Source organism: Chrysochloris asiatica, unplaced genomic scaffold, assembly GCF_000296735.1.
Source record: "Chrysochloris asiatica unplaced genomic scaffold, ChrAsi1.0 scaffold00331, whole genome shotgun sequence".
Taxonomy (NCBI): Eukaryota; Metazoa; Chordata; class Mammalia; order Afrosoricida; family Chrysochloridae; genus Chrysochloris; species Chrysochloris asiatica.
The window spans coordinates 1,056,864-1,070,782 of NW_006408849.1; the positions used below are offsets into that span (position 1 = coordinate 1,056,864).

General features: G+C 39.6%; 1 protein-coding gene across 3 annotated transcripts in view; it reads right to left on the reverse strand.

Moving 5' to 3' along the window:
• Positions 1-13,919, reverse strand: part of LOC102818107 (phosphoribosyl pyrophosphate synthase-associated protein 2-like) — a 124,487-nt gene that overhangs the window by 64,396 nt on the left and 46,172 nt on the right. For all 3 annotated transcript variants that reach the window (XM_006875526.1, XM_006875524.1, XM_006875525.1), the window contains one exon: positions 1,951-2,006. In XM_006875526.1, coding sequence (XP_006875588.1) covers positions 1,951-2,006 — 56 coding nt within the window. The remainder of the gene's footprint in view (positions 1-1,950; positions 2,007-13,919) is intronic.

Consider the following 13,919-nt stretch of genomic DNA (forward strand, 5'->3'; position numbering starts at 1 on the left):
TTATAATCAATGTAATGAAACAAGGTATATGCTTTGTTGAATGTAAAACTCATGATATGCCCTGTAAACTTTTACTCAATCCACAATAAAAACCTTAAAAAAAAAAAAAAAAAATGCATGTAATTGTAGCAAAAAGGGGTGAGTAGTTGATCTTATAATCCAGGAGTGGAGGACCCTGGGACCATCAAAGGGAAAAGAGCTGAAGCAGAGTATGGAACCCTATCCAGAGAAGCAGTGATTGTATATTTGAGTATTTTGGTATACATAAAAAAAAAAAAGAAAGAAAACAGAGGGAATGAAGCAAATGAGCTCTGGTAGCGTAGAGATTACGAGTAGGACTGCTAACCTCAAAGTCAGCAGTTCGAAACTACCACCTGCTCCACGGGAGACAGATGAGGCTTTCTCCTCCCGTAAAGATTTACAGCCTCAGAAACCCTACACAGGGTCACTATGAGTCGAAACCGATTTCATGCATCACCACAAGCAAATACTGTTGAATGATGATGCATGAAGGGGATTGTAATCATTGCAATGAAACAAAATATGATGGGATAGTATAAAACTGATGTTCCCCCATATAAACTATCATTCTAATTCACAATAAAAACTTTTTTAAAAAAGCATGTAAATCACATATGGTGATGGCAATATGCTTTGGAGTAAGTTCTGACTCAGCAACCCTGTATAGAGTTTCCAAAGCTGTAAATCTTTAAGGAAGCAGAAACCCTCATCTTTCTCCCACAGAATGGCTGGTAGCTTCGAGCTGCTGACCTTGAGATGAACAGCCCAACTCGTAACCACTACACTACTAGATCTCCTTATTACATATCCTATGTACATAACATGTCGTCATTGTTAAGAGCTGCTGAGTTGGTTCCAACTCACAGCGAGCCTGTATAGGTTTCCGAGGAGCAGTTGGTGAGCTCCTGCTAAAGCAGGATCAAACTGATCATGTGGAGCATCCGATGCTAAACTTCTAGAGGCATGTGGCTGACTGGGCTACCTACAACTGTGAGACTAACTCAGGGAATGTGTAACAGTGCTATTAGGGTAAGGGGACAGGAAGAAAATCACTAGCAGCAGCATAAAGATCCACAGAACCACAAAAAAAAACTATTTGATTTAATAAGCTTACTTATTCTTAGTGTATAATGCAAAGCTACTTATTTGTAGTCATTTTTAAATCAGTGGCTTAATATGGGCTAGCTCTGCTCTGACCTCAGTTCATGGGCCCAAGGTGGAGGTATTTTTCATTTTTCTTCATTCCACAGCACTCATTGGTGACCCAGTGAGCAAAGGGTTTCATTGATGGAGAACCATTTTTCAAGGGCCTTTTAAGGAAAAAAGCCTTTATTCTTACATTTGATTGTGTTCCTTCCATTTATAATGTAATAGCATCTCCACAAAACACGGGAATATGAAACCCTCTCAAATGTTATTTTAGGTATTGAATTACTCACTGGTTACCCCAGGATACACAAAACTAGCTCTTCTGACTCTCTCAAGCCTACTCCATTAGGAGCCTTAGATTGTATTGGTTTGTTTCACACATACAAATGTTTAACACACTCAAATAAATGACCTCTCAGGAGGCTACTCTGTTAATAAATGACAGATCTTTGAATAAGAGGTAGTAAACAGTACAAAGTTTATTCAATGTCAGATTCAAAGATCAACAACAATGTCCCTAACCTAAGAGTTTCCTCACCTGGGATTCCCCAGGTTTTGATCAAGAAAAATGACCAGCAATCATAGACTGGAATTGAAAACGAAAAGAAGAGAAACATAAATCATTACTTAATATATGGAGATGATAGAATAAGTCTATAAAAATATGCAGCTCATCAAGAACTAAGAGGATACTAACAGAGCGTTTTCAAGGTCTGGTACTCAGTCAAGGATTCAATACTCAGACGCAGACCCAAACATAAGTTGTGAGGTACTACCTACCTCTTGGCCGAGGCTGGAGACTTGGCCACAATCACTGCATTCCTGTAATCTGGGATCTGTGGCAAACAAGAGGTCAGAGGTTACTGCCACGGCTCTAAGAGTCTCTTCCCACTAATACCCAACATGCAATAGAAAGGAATGCCTAAATAGACTAAAAAATGTCATCTTGGTGTGTGCATGTTTCCAAAAATGTCCTCAGGCAACTAAAAAAGCTCAACATAAATTTTTCTTTTGGAAAATGAAGAAAATGTTCTTAGGAAAAATATTACTAAGGTGTGAGACTCACAGAGTTCTAGAAAAAAAAAAAAAAGCCATAATTGGTGATTAGCTTATATCTATACACCAGAAAATATTGACAATTTTCCATGAAGAAGTTTTTCAGAAAGTCAACAGATAGTATTAGCATATATCCCAGTTACATGTAATTTTCAGATAGCCAGAATGATATCCATCCAAACACCAGAACTCAAGTTCATTGTCAAATTCCAAATTAATATGGCCAAATAAATGACAACTTACAATATCTCAGTCACAACTATTAAAGGACAATCATTCTACTGCTAATTTCATAAATACATTAAAAATCCTTAACAAAACAACTAAAGTATCAGAAAACTTTGGAGTCTTTTACTGTTGACAACTTTAAAGTAATCTGTGATGGTTATAATTCAAAGATATACCCATTTTCAACTTCTGGGAGTTTAAAAGACAGAACTGCTTTGATACTGAACAGTGATTTGTTGTTTCTGACTCTTTCTTGGCATTATGTTCTTGAAATGTAACCATTTCACTAAAATCACATTATTTCATTCAAATCAATTCCCACTGATTTTTTTTCTCACACTTATGCCAGATCAATGCATTTTAATACAATTTCAAACATCTAGCACTGTATATAAGCCCTGGTGTGGCGCTGTAGGATAAACCCACCTGTGGCGCTTGGAAACTGGCTCAACAGTACAGAACAGCAACAAGAAGAAGAAGCACTTTATACAATGCTTAGCACACAAAAAGCACTACATAAACACCTAGTTAAAAAACTAAAGACTGATGATTTTAAAGAAGGATTTAGTATACGTTAAGACAGCACAATCACAAGGATCAAATGTCTACAGTAAAGCCTCATTTATCCAACATTATCCAACTAGAGGAGTCCTGGTGACAGAACAATGAGTGCTTGACTGCTAACCAAAAGGCAGGTAGTTCACACCCACTAGTGACTCCATGGGACAAAAGACCTGGAGATCTGTTCCCATAAAGATTACAGCCGGGAAACCCTATAGGGCAGTTCTACTCTGTCATATAGACTCACTATGAATAGGAATCAACTCAGTGAAACACAATAATAACATCAAGGTAGGAAAATATATTTTATTTGCACATTTTCATTATTTTTGCTTGCAGTCCTCCTAAACTGTCTTCTGTGATTTAGAAAATCAACATAACTAAAAGGGAACATCAAACCCAGCAAATGAAAAAATTAACATTCAAGGAAACAAGAGTCAGTAAAACAAATAAAAGGAAACTTTAAAAGAAAGAACTCTAATAAAAATAGATCTATCCATCTTAGGGATTAAAGCCAAGACAGTATACACATGAAGAACCACAAAGAAATCTAGGCAACAGAAGCTATTGTGGTACAAAAACAACCTTAGTAGCTGGGCTGGCTGGCAGTCAGAATGGACACAGTTTAAGAACAAATATGGGAGATTAACTAAAGAATCTTCCTAGAAAAAAAGCATATAAAGACTTAAAAATGAATCCCAGAATTATAAAAGACTTCACCAGAAGAGTAAAAAGGAACCCACAGAATGGGAAAAAAAATATTTGCAATGACACATCAGACAAGGGAATCATTTCTAAAATACATAGGAAACTACAACACCTCTACAAGAAAAAGACAAATAACCCAATTAAAAAATGGGCACAGGACATGAACAGACAATTCACCAAGGAAGAGATCCAGGCAGCCAACAAACATATGAAGAAATGTTCACGATCACTAGCCATTAGAGATTCAAATCAAAACAATAATGAGATATCATCTCACACCAGCAGTAACAGCAAAGATCAAAAAAAGAAGACAATAAATGCTGGCGGGGATGTGGCGAGGCTGGGACACTCCTGCATTGCTGGTGGGACTGCAAAATGGTCCAATCTCTATGGAAAGCAATATGGCGCTTCCTCAGAAGACTGAAAATAGAAATACCTTATGATCCAGCAATTCCTCTACTTGGTACTTACCCACAAGAAAAACGAGCCATAACACAAGAAGATATATGCACTCCAATGTTCATAGCAGCACTATTTACAATAGCAAAAAGATCAAGGCAGCCAAAGTGCCCATCAACTGATGAATGGATAAACAAACTGTAGTACACAATGGAATACTATGCTACCTTGAAAAATAACAAGGAAACTGCAAGCCACCATTTAACATGGATGAACTTTAAGGACATTATGTTGAGTAAAATTAGTCAGCCACAAAAGGAGAAATACTGCATAGGACCATTACTGTAAAAGACTAAGAAAAAGAACCCATATTAAAGGGAATGCGGATTCTTTGCTTTTTGCTGGGATGTGAGGGTGGGGTGAGGGGAGGGAGGGGAAGGTGGGGCACAGGACAGGGAATAGACACAGGATAGTTTGGGTGCTGGGGAGGAGAGCAATATACAAGAAGGGAGAGGTGAATGGAAGAACAAAGCAGATGAGAGAACAATTAGGCAGGTTTGCACGGGCTAAGTGGGACAGAGGTAATAATGATATATGCACAAAGTTGAAACAACAGAGCTCTGGGATACATTGATTGAGACATGGTTGGAATGGGGAAAAGGGGGGAATAATGTTATGATGCTTGGCTGTCTTGAATCTTGGTTTTCCTTACATTATATTATAAAATAGACACTGAAGGGGGAGAGAAAGGAATAGCCAGAAACATCACCATAGAAAGCTTGTAAGTCCGTCTTATGCCTATAACTGAATGGAATACCTAAAATGGAGTTACAACGTGCCCAGTTAAGGAGGCTTCCTGCGGAGCCTCTGCATTACATAAAACTATAGGGGGAAGCCTGAACCACATCCAGATCTCCAGAGATAGGAAATTTCCACTTGCAAGGACGAGCAGACCAGCCTGGAGCGGCTAGAAGAATAGAAGATACTTCTTGAAAGAAACACCTACAGGAAAAATATAAAAACAATATAGGCAGACCAACTGTTACTACAAAAACAAGCAAGTTGCTTGCCCAGGAGACATCAAGGCAAGTGGTCGGGTCCCCTCAGTGTAAACCCCCTTCCAAGACTAAGACTCAATGGGAATACATGCTTTGATTGGTGACCACGCTCGTCACCAATAAGGGGAAGTGAGGAAAAAACAGCAATGACGCTGCAAGCTTAGCCCTACAATGTTCAATAGACTCCTGTGAACCTGGATGGAGACCTGGTTGGCCAGCAGTGTGGCAAGACCTGGGGACGCTTGGGCCCAGAGTCAGTGACACAGCCACAGAGGACTACAGTGGAGAGTGAAGTATCCAGCTGATAAAAAGAGAGGGCATATGCACAAGAACACCCACACTTGCAGATAATACTCACTTGACCCGGCTTCAATGACTGGATGATCAGAGCTCAACCAGAAGAAGAAAGAAGAAGAAAACAAGAGTAATCTGATACAATTTAATGAACTTGACCTACACCTACGGATGCAGTAGCTCAAAAGATGGAACAAATCCTTACAGCAAGGATCATTCCCACCCCCCTCCATACACAGAGTGGACACGGATGGGCAACTTGGACACTGGCTACCCAAAATGGGGGGGCTACAAAGGCAAGAAGTGACTGGCTTATAAGCTTTCAAAAGGGAACCTAGATTCAGAAGGCATTAAGGAAGATAGAATCTCCACCAAGTAGTATCCAATCTGTCTAGGCGGGGATGATGAAATGAAATGCAGATAGGTCTCTTGTGATACAATAGTGAATAATTGTTATCAGGACTGCTTGTGAGGGTTGGAAATGTAAAGCTAGACGTTCTATAGCAAAGAGAGGAGTGATTTAACTTTTCAGTCTAGGAGCAGAGGTCCCTGGGACTATCATGGGAGAAGAGCAGAGAGCAGGACCCTACCTAGAAAAGCAGTGATGCCTGAGATGGAGGCAGAGACAATGTCGTGGAGAGATGGAGCAGCTGGGGACTACAGACACAGAGAGGGAGAGGAGCTGTGTGCTGAGGACCGGGGGGGCAGGCTTATAATATATACCCTTTGGTTGGTTGATAATGCATGGAGGGGACTGTAACCATGGCAATGAAACAATATACAATAGGATGAATGTAAAATGTAAAACTAATGTTCTCCCATGTAAACTATCACATAATTCACAATAAAACATTATTTAAAAAAAGCATATAAAGATACAAAACTCAAAATTTAAACAAACTAAAAAAGGAATTAAAACAATATAGAGGCAATATCTAAAAGTTTCATCATCTCACAGTTCCCAAAGGAAAAAAAAAACAACAAAAGAAATAGAAGGTAAAGATGATAGAAAATTTTTCCTAGAACATGAATGGAAAAATGATCCACCCAAAAACATCAGGTGAAATTTCAAAACCACAAGCAAAATCACAAAACTCTATTTTAGATGGTGAATTTCTGGCATCCTATCGGAATTGACTTGATGGCACTTAACAATAATAACATCCCTCACAGTTTAGGAGTCCTATACAAAGTCCTGGTATGGCGCTATGGGTTAATGCGCTGGACTGCAAAGTTTGTTTGATCCACAAGGTTGGCAGTTCAAGCTCACCAGCTGTTCCTCAGAAACCCTATACACGGTTGCTATGGGTCGGAACTGACTCAGTGGCACTTAACAACAACTTCCCCTTTCACAGTAGCATATGATAAGCACTGAACTGCAAACCACAAAGTGCTGATATGAGCTCACCAGTCACTCTGCAAGAGAAAAGATGAGGCTATCTGTTCCCATGAAGATTTAATGCCTTGGAAGCCATATACAGGGTCACTATAAGTTGGAACCAAGTCTATGGCACTTAACAACCCCTCACAAAAAAATAAAACACACACACACACGAAAAGATGCTCAATTAGGTAAGTGAAAATTCAAATAATATTAATTGGCACAAGTTTTCATATGAAGTATTAGCAAGGGCATGAGGAAACAAATACTATTATGTATGCTGCTGCTGTTGTTGTTGTTAAGTGCCATCAAGTCGGTTCCGACTCATCGTTACCCTGTATTGGGGTTCCAAGGCTATAAATCTTTGTGGGAGTAGAAAGCCTCATCTTTCTCCCATGGAGTAGCTGGTGGGCTCAAACCGCCAACCTTGTGGTTTGCAGTCTAATGTTTACCTTACAGAGCCACCATGCTCCCACTTACACTAGCAAGTGGAAATATAAATTAATGCAGAGAATAATTCTGTATTATTTATTAAAATGTTAAAAATGCAGACAGTCTTCAATCAATTCCATTTTCTAATCTATAGCTCAAAAAAACATACAAATTCTCAGAAAAGCAAACATAAAAATTTTCACTTAAAATAGACAGTAATTATAATCTACTGTCCAAGCAAAAGAGGAACCACTTATGTGGTCAGGGTTTAATGTCCAGAATATGTAAAGAACTCTTACTGTTGTGTTAAGTGCCATGAAGTTGGTTCCAACTCATAGCGACCCGGTACAAGGGTTTCTGAAGTGCAGCTGATGAGTTTGAGCCGCCGACACTACAGTTCAAACTGACCTTGTGGTCCAGTGCTTTACCCTACAGTGCCGCATCAGGGCTCTTACAACTTAACAAAAAGACAAAGAAATAAATATATGGCCCACAAGCACATGAAAAGACTCTCAACATCATTAACAATTAAAAACAAACTCACTGACTTTGATCAACTACGAATCATAGTGACTCTATCTAGGCTAGAACAAACCCACAGGGTTTCCAAGGCTGTAAATCTTTATGGAAGCTGACTACCACAACTATCTCCTGCAGAGTAGTTGGTGGGCTTGAACCACTACCCTTTCTGTTAAGCAGTCAAGTGCTTAAATCACTGAGCCATAACAGCTGCTTCATGAGTCACTGTTGTTAAGTGCCGTCAAGTTGGTTCCAACTCATAGCGACCCTGGTATAGAGTTTCCCAGGAACAGCTGGTCGGTTTGAACCACCGACCTCATGGTTTGTCCTACAGTGCCATGGAAAGATGCAAATCAAAACCTCAATGATACAAATGGATTTAATGAAACCAATTAAGGAGATGGAAATTAGTCATTAACCAAAAACTAAACTCATTGCCATGGAGTCCATTCCAACATATGGAGATGCTAATCCAAAGCACAATAGTACATCACTTCATTCCCACTAAGATGGGTCTGATTTTTTAAAAGCCAAACAAACAAACTAAAAAACCAGTGTGGCAAGGATATGGAGAAATTAGAAGGCTCATCCGCTGCTGACAGGATTATAAAATGACAAAGTTTTCATGGACTCCTGGTGTGGTACTGTAGGATCAGCAATGGACTGTGAACCACTAAGTTCAAACTCACCAGCTGCTCCTCAGAAACCCTATAAAGGGTCACTATGAGTTGGAACCGAATGAATGGCACTTAACAACACAGTCTCTATGGATAACAGTTTGGAGGTTTCTTAAAAAAGTTAAGCACAGAATTACCATATAACTCAGCCATTTTACTCCTATGATATGTCCAAAAGAACTGAAAGCAAGAATACAAACAGATAATGGGCACTGCAGCATTCTTCACAATAGTCCAAGGGCAGAATCAACCTAAATGATTATCAACAAATGAATGCTACGAATTGGGGTACATACACATGATGGAATATTAGTCAGTCACAAGAAGAAATGAAGTCCTGAAACACACAACACAAAAGGACAAAAGGACAAATATTGTATGCTCCCATTTATCTGAATGCTGTTGTTAAGTGCTGTGGAATAGGTTCCAATTCTAAGTGACTCTGTATGGAGTCTCCAAGGATGTAAATATTTACAGGAGAGAAAGACTCATCTTTCTCCCGCTGAGCAGTTGGTGGCTTTGAACTGCTCACCTTTTGGTTTGTAGTACATTGCTGATCCTATAGAGCTACACCAGGAATTTGGCTAGAGGGTGGACATGTGTTAACCTGGGTGAAGGGGAAGGTAATATACAGTGAGAGGTTGGCAAAAAAAAAAAAAAATGAAGGCAGGAGAAGACAGAAGGAGGAGTTTAAGAGTAAAGACAACAGAGATAAATCATATTATATACACAGTCCTGCAGGAACGGTGATCTGTGAGTAGACGCATGGATAAACCTACTGAGTAGACACATGGATAGGGACACAGGCTGAATGGGTGTGGGAGGGAGAGTGGATCTCTGTGCATGGGTATTTACCTTTACTGCCAATATATCCATGAATACAGTGGGGCATAGAGGGAGCAAAGTAATGAAAACTTCTTAAACATTAACAAATATCTCAAACGAATGAGTTGCTGGGCCTGGGGAATCAGTCTTGGGGGACACTAAAATCAATTAGCATAGCATAGTCCACAAGGCAATGCTCTACATCCTACTTCAGTGACCAGGGTCTTTAAAATTCATGAAGGACCATCTAAGGTGCCACTATTGATCTCTCCCTGTCCAGAGAATAGAAAAGTTATGAAAAATCGAAGATATATGGAAACAATTAGTCCACACAAAACTCAGTCTCCACAACCCTGAGACCAGAAGAACTAGGTGGTGCCCAGCTACCACTACCAACTGCTCTGAAAAGGATCACAGTAAAAGGTCCTGAATAGGATCATAGTAAAAGGTTTTACTGAAAACCTTTTTTACTAAGTAGGATCACAGTAAAAGGTCCTGAATAGAGTGAGAAAAAAAATGTGGAACAAAACTCAAAATCACTAAAAAGGCCAGGTTTATTGATCATATAGAAACTGGTAGAACCCCTGAGACTGTGGCCCTTTCAGATATGGAACTAAACTCACCTTGTGGCTCAAATTTCAACTACAAGATTAAGACTATAAGGGAACAATGCTAGTGAGATATACATACACACCTGAGAATAATCAACCATAAGATCAAAAGGGTAGCAATTAACCAAGGACAAAGTTCCAAAGTGTGCGTAAAGGAGGGGGAATAGAAGAAAGAAACAGAAGAAGTGAGTGGTGTGGTGACGTTACACTTAAAGGTCTGCAATGAATGAAATGAAACCAAAAGTGTCTGAAATGTTAGTTGTAAAACAGATGATCTGCTCTCTAAAGCTTCATCCAATAAAAAGAAAAAAAAAATCCTTAATTCAGCATTTTGTGGTTGGTAAAACTGTCACTGACCACCAAGTATATATAATTTCACAATACTCAAATCCCAACAAAGAACCCATTTAAGTAAAAAGCTATCAATCCACATAAGAATGTACAAACAAAACCAAAATTCTTGATTCGATCTGTAATTCCAATTTCAAAGAGCAAGTTATTTCTTAATGTCATTTGAAATTTTCTCAAATTTACTAACCATCTTTCCATATATGTTTCCCCCATCAGCCTACAGAGAAAGGAATTGGACCAGTTTTTAAAATGGTCTCTTATGGTTAAGGTTTTGTATCAACTTGATTAGACCAGGATTCTCAGTTGTTTAGCAGTTCAGACGTAGTTATCACCTCTGTGATGAGATCTGATATAATATAATCACAACCCCATGATATGATCTGATTTGATCTGCCCTGATTGCAATGTTTAGGATTCTGTGTCAACTTGACTAGGCCAGGTTTTCCAGAGGTTTAGCAGTTGGGATGTGCTTATTCCTATGGTGATGAAACCTAGTACAGGTATGGTTAACTCTGATGAGTGGCTATGAGCAGCCAATCAATTAAAGGGATGTTTCCTTAGAGGTGTGACCTGCTTCTAATATAATGGACACATGGGAAAGGTTCTCTCTCATCTCAATGTAAAGAAAACAAAAATCCTCACCACTGGACCAATAAACAACAATCTTATCAATGGAGAAAAGATTGAAGTTGTCAAGGACTTCATTCTGCTTGGATCAACTATCAACACTCATGGAAGCAGCAGTCAAGAAATCAAAACGACGTATTGCATTAGGCAAATCTGCTGCACAAGACCTTTTTAAAGTGTTGAAGAGCAAAGCTGTCAGCTTGAGGACTAAGGTGCACCTAACCCAAGCCATGGTATTTTCAACAACCTCATATGCATGCAAAAGCTGGACAGCGAATAAGGACGATTGGAGAAAAATTGATGCGTTTGAGTTATGGTGTTGGAGGAGAATATTGAAAATGCCATGGATTGCCAAAAGAACCAACAGATTTGTGTTGGAAGAAGTGCAGTCAAAGTGCTCCTTAGAAGCCAGGATGGCCAAACATCGTCTCTCGTACTTGGGACATATTGTCAGGAGGGACCAGTCACTGGAGAAGGATATCATTTTTGGTAAGGTGGAGGGTCAGAGAAAAAGAGGAAAACCCTCAGCAAGATAGATTGGCAAAGTAGCAGCATCAATGGGCTCAAGCGTGGCAACAATTTGAGGTTGGCCCAGCACCAGGCAGTGTTTCGTTCTGTTGTGCATAGGGGCGCTATAAGTCAGTACCAACTCGATGGCACCTAACAGCAACATATGTCAGAACCAACTCTACGGCACCTAATAACTATATATACATATATATATATAGTTGTTGTTATGTGCCGTGGAGTCAGTTCCGACTCATAGCAACCCTGCACAGGGTTTCCAAGGCTGTTAATCTTTATGGGAGCAGAACGCCTCATCTTTCTCCCGCGGAGCAGCTGGTAGTTTCGAACTGCTGACCTTGCGGTTCGCAGCCCGATTCGTAACCACTATGCTACCAGAGATATATATGTATGTATGTATATATATATATTCCCATCGAGTCCTGGTGTGGTGCCATAGGGTTAGCGCGGGACCGTATGGTTGGTTTGAACCACAAGGTCGATGTTTCAAACTCACCAGCCACTCCTCAGAAACCCTATACTGGGACAGAAACCCTATATTGGGCCACTGAGCTGGAACCGATTCAAAGGCACTTAACAACATAGTCCCATGGAGTAGCTGGTGGATTTGAACCACTAGCTTTTTCTGCCCACAGATGAATGCTTTAAGCACTGTGTCACTATGACACCCTCATCAGTCATTTGTTGTTGTTGTTGTGTAGTCGAGTTGGTTCCAACTCACAGCAACCCTGTGTAGGGGTTCTCAAAGAATGGCTGGTGGGTTTGAACCACCAACCCTCATGGTTTAGCAGTCCAGTGCTTATCCTACAACATCACACCAGGAGATGCAGTTCAAAATCACAATGATATATCACTTCATCCCTACTAAGATGGCTATGGAGTCCTGGTGTGGCACTGTGGATTAAAGTGCCAGACAGCAAAGCCGTTTGAACTACAAGGTCAGCAGTTCAAGCTCAGCAGTTGCTCCTCCAAAACCCTCTACAGGGTTGCTATGGGTTGGAACCAACTCTATGGCACTTAACAATAACAACAAGATGGCTATGATTTTTTTTAAAAAAAGGAAAACAGCAGGTATTAGCAACGCTATAGAGAAATTGGAACTATATATATGTACACACACACGTATAGTTGTTAAGTGCCGTCAAGTCAGTTCCAACACATTGGACCCTGTATAGGGTTTCCAAGGAGCAGCTGGTGAGCTTGAACCGACAACCTTGCAGTTCAAACAGACTTTGCAGTCCAGCACATTAATCCACAGCATCACACCAGGACTCCATAAATACACACACATATATGTATGTATATATATATATGGAGCATAGTAGTTCTAGAAGGTAAGCACAGGACTGGCAAAGCACAAGATTGGAGGTTTGAGCCCACCAGCTACTCCATAGGAGAAAGATGAAGCTGCCTACTTTTATAAAGATTTATAGCTTTGGAAACCCTATATAAGGTCATTATGAGTTGGAACCAACATCACAGCACTTAACAACAATAACACACACACAAGCACACATATAAGGATGAGTCAAAAATTATTCACACTGTTTATAATTAAAATGCCTGTAAACATCCTCAGCTGATGGCAAAATTGATCATGCACGTGAAATGATTCTGTAAAAAGACAAGTAATGGTAGATTCTGTGGCAAATCATTTGCAAATCAGTCATGGCTCTGCCTATGAAATAAATCCATGACAGACTTGGGTTTCAAAAAATTTGTGCAAGATGGGAACCGAAACAACTCACAGAAGAGCATAAAGAGAAGAGTTTGGACATCTGCAAACAAAATTTGGATCGATACTTGAAGACGGTAAAAGTTAATTAAAAAAATTACTGGTGACAAGACATGGATTCATTACTACAAGCCTGAGAGTAAGCAGCAGAGTATGCAATGGAAACATCCTCAATCGCCGACCAAGAAAATGTTCAAAAGTCAACCATCAACTGGAAAATGAATGCTTACACTTCTCAAGGACCAGTATTGGAACACTACTGATCAACACTCAACAGTGCTCATTACAGTGCTCGTTACAGTGAGATTAATGGCTCGCAGCTCAGTCTACAGCATCTTTTCATAAGGGAATACAAGTTTGTTGACAGATGGACAGAGAGTATTGAAAAAGCAAGGAGATTAAGTCGAAAAATGATGTATTTATTTTTTCTAAAAGTTGATTTAAAATTTTTGACTCAGTCTCATATGTGAGTATATACAACATATACATATATATACACACATATACACATACATGGAGTCCTACTGTGGCACTGTGGGCTAATATGCTGGACTGCAAAGTCCATTTGAAATGCAAGATCGGCAGTTCAAGCTCACCAGCTGGTCCTGAGAAACCCTATACAGGGTCGCTATGGGTCAGATCCAACTCAAAGGCACTTAACAGTAAAGATAGATAGATAGATAGATAGATAGATAGATAGATAGATAGATAGACAGACAGACAGATAGATAGACAGATGATAGATAGATAGATAGATAGATA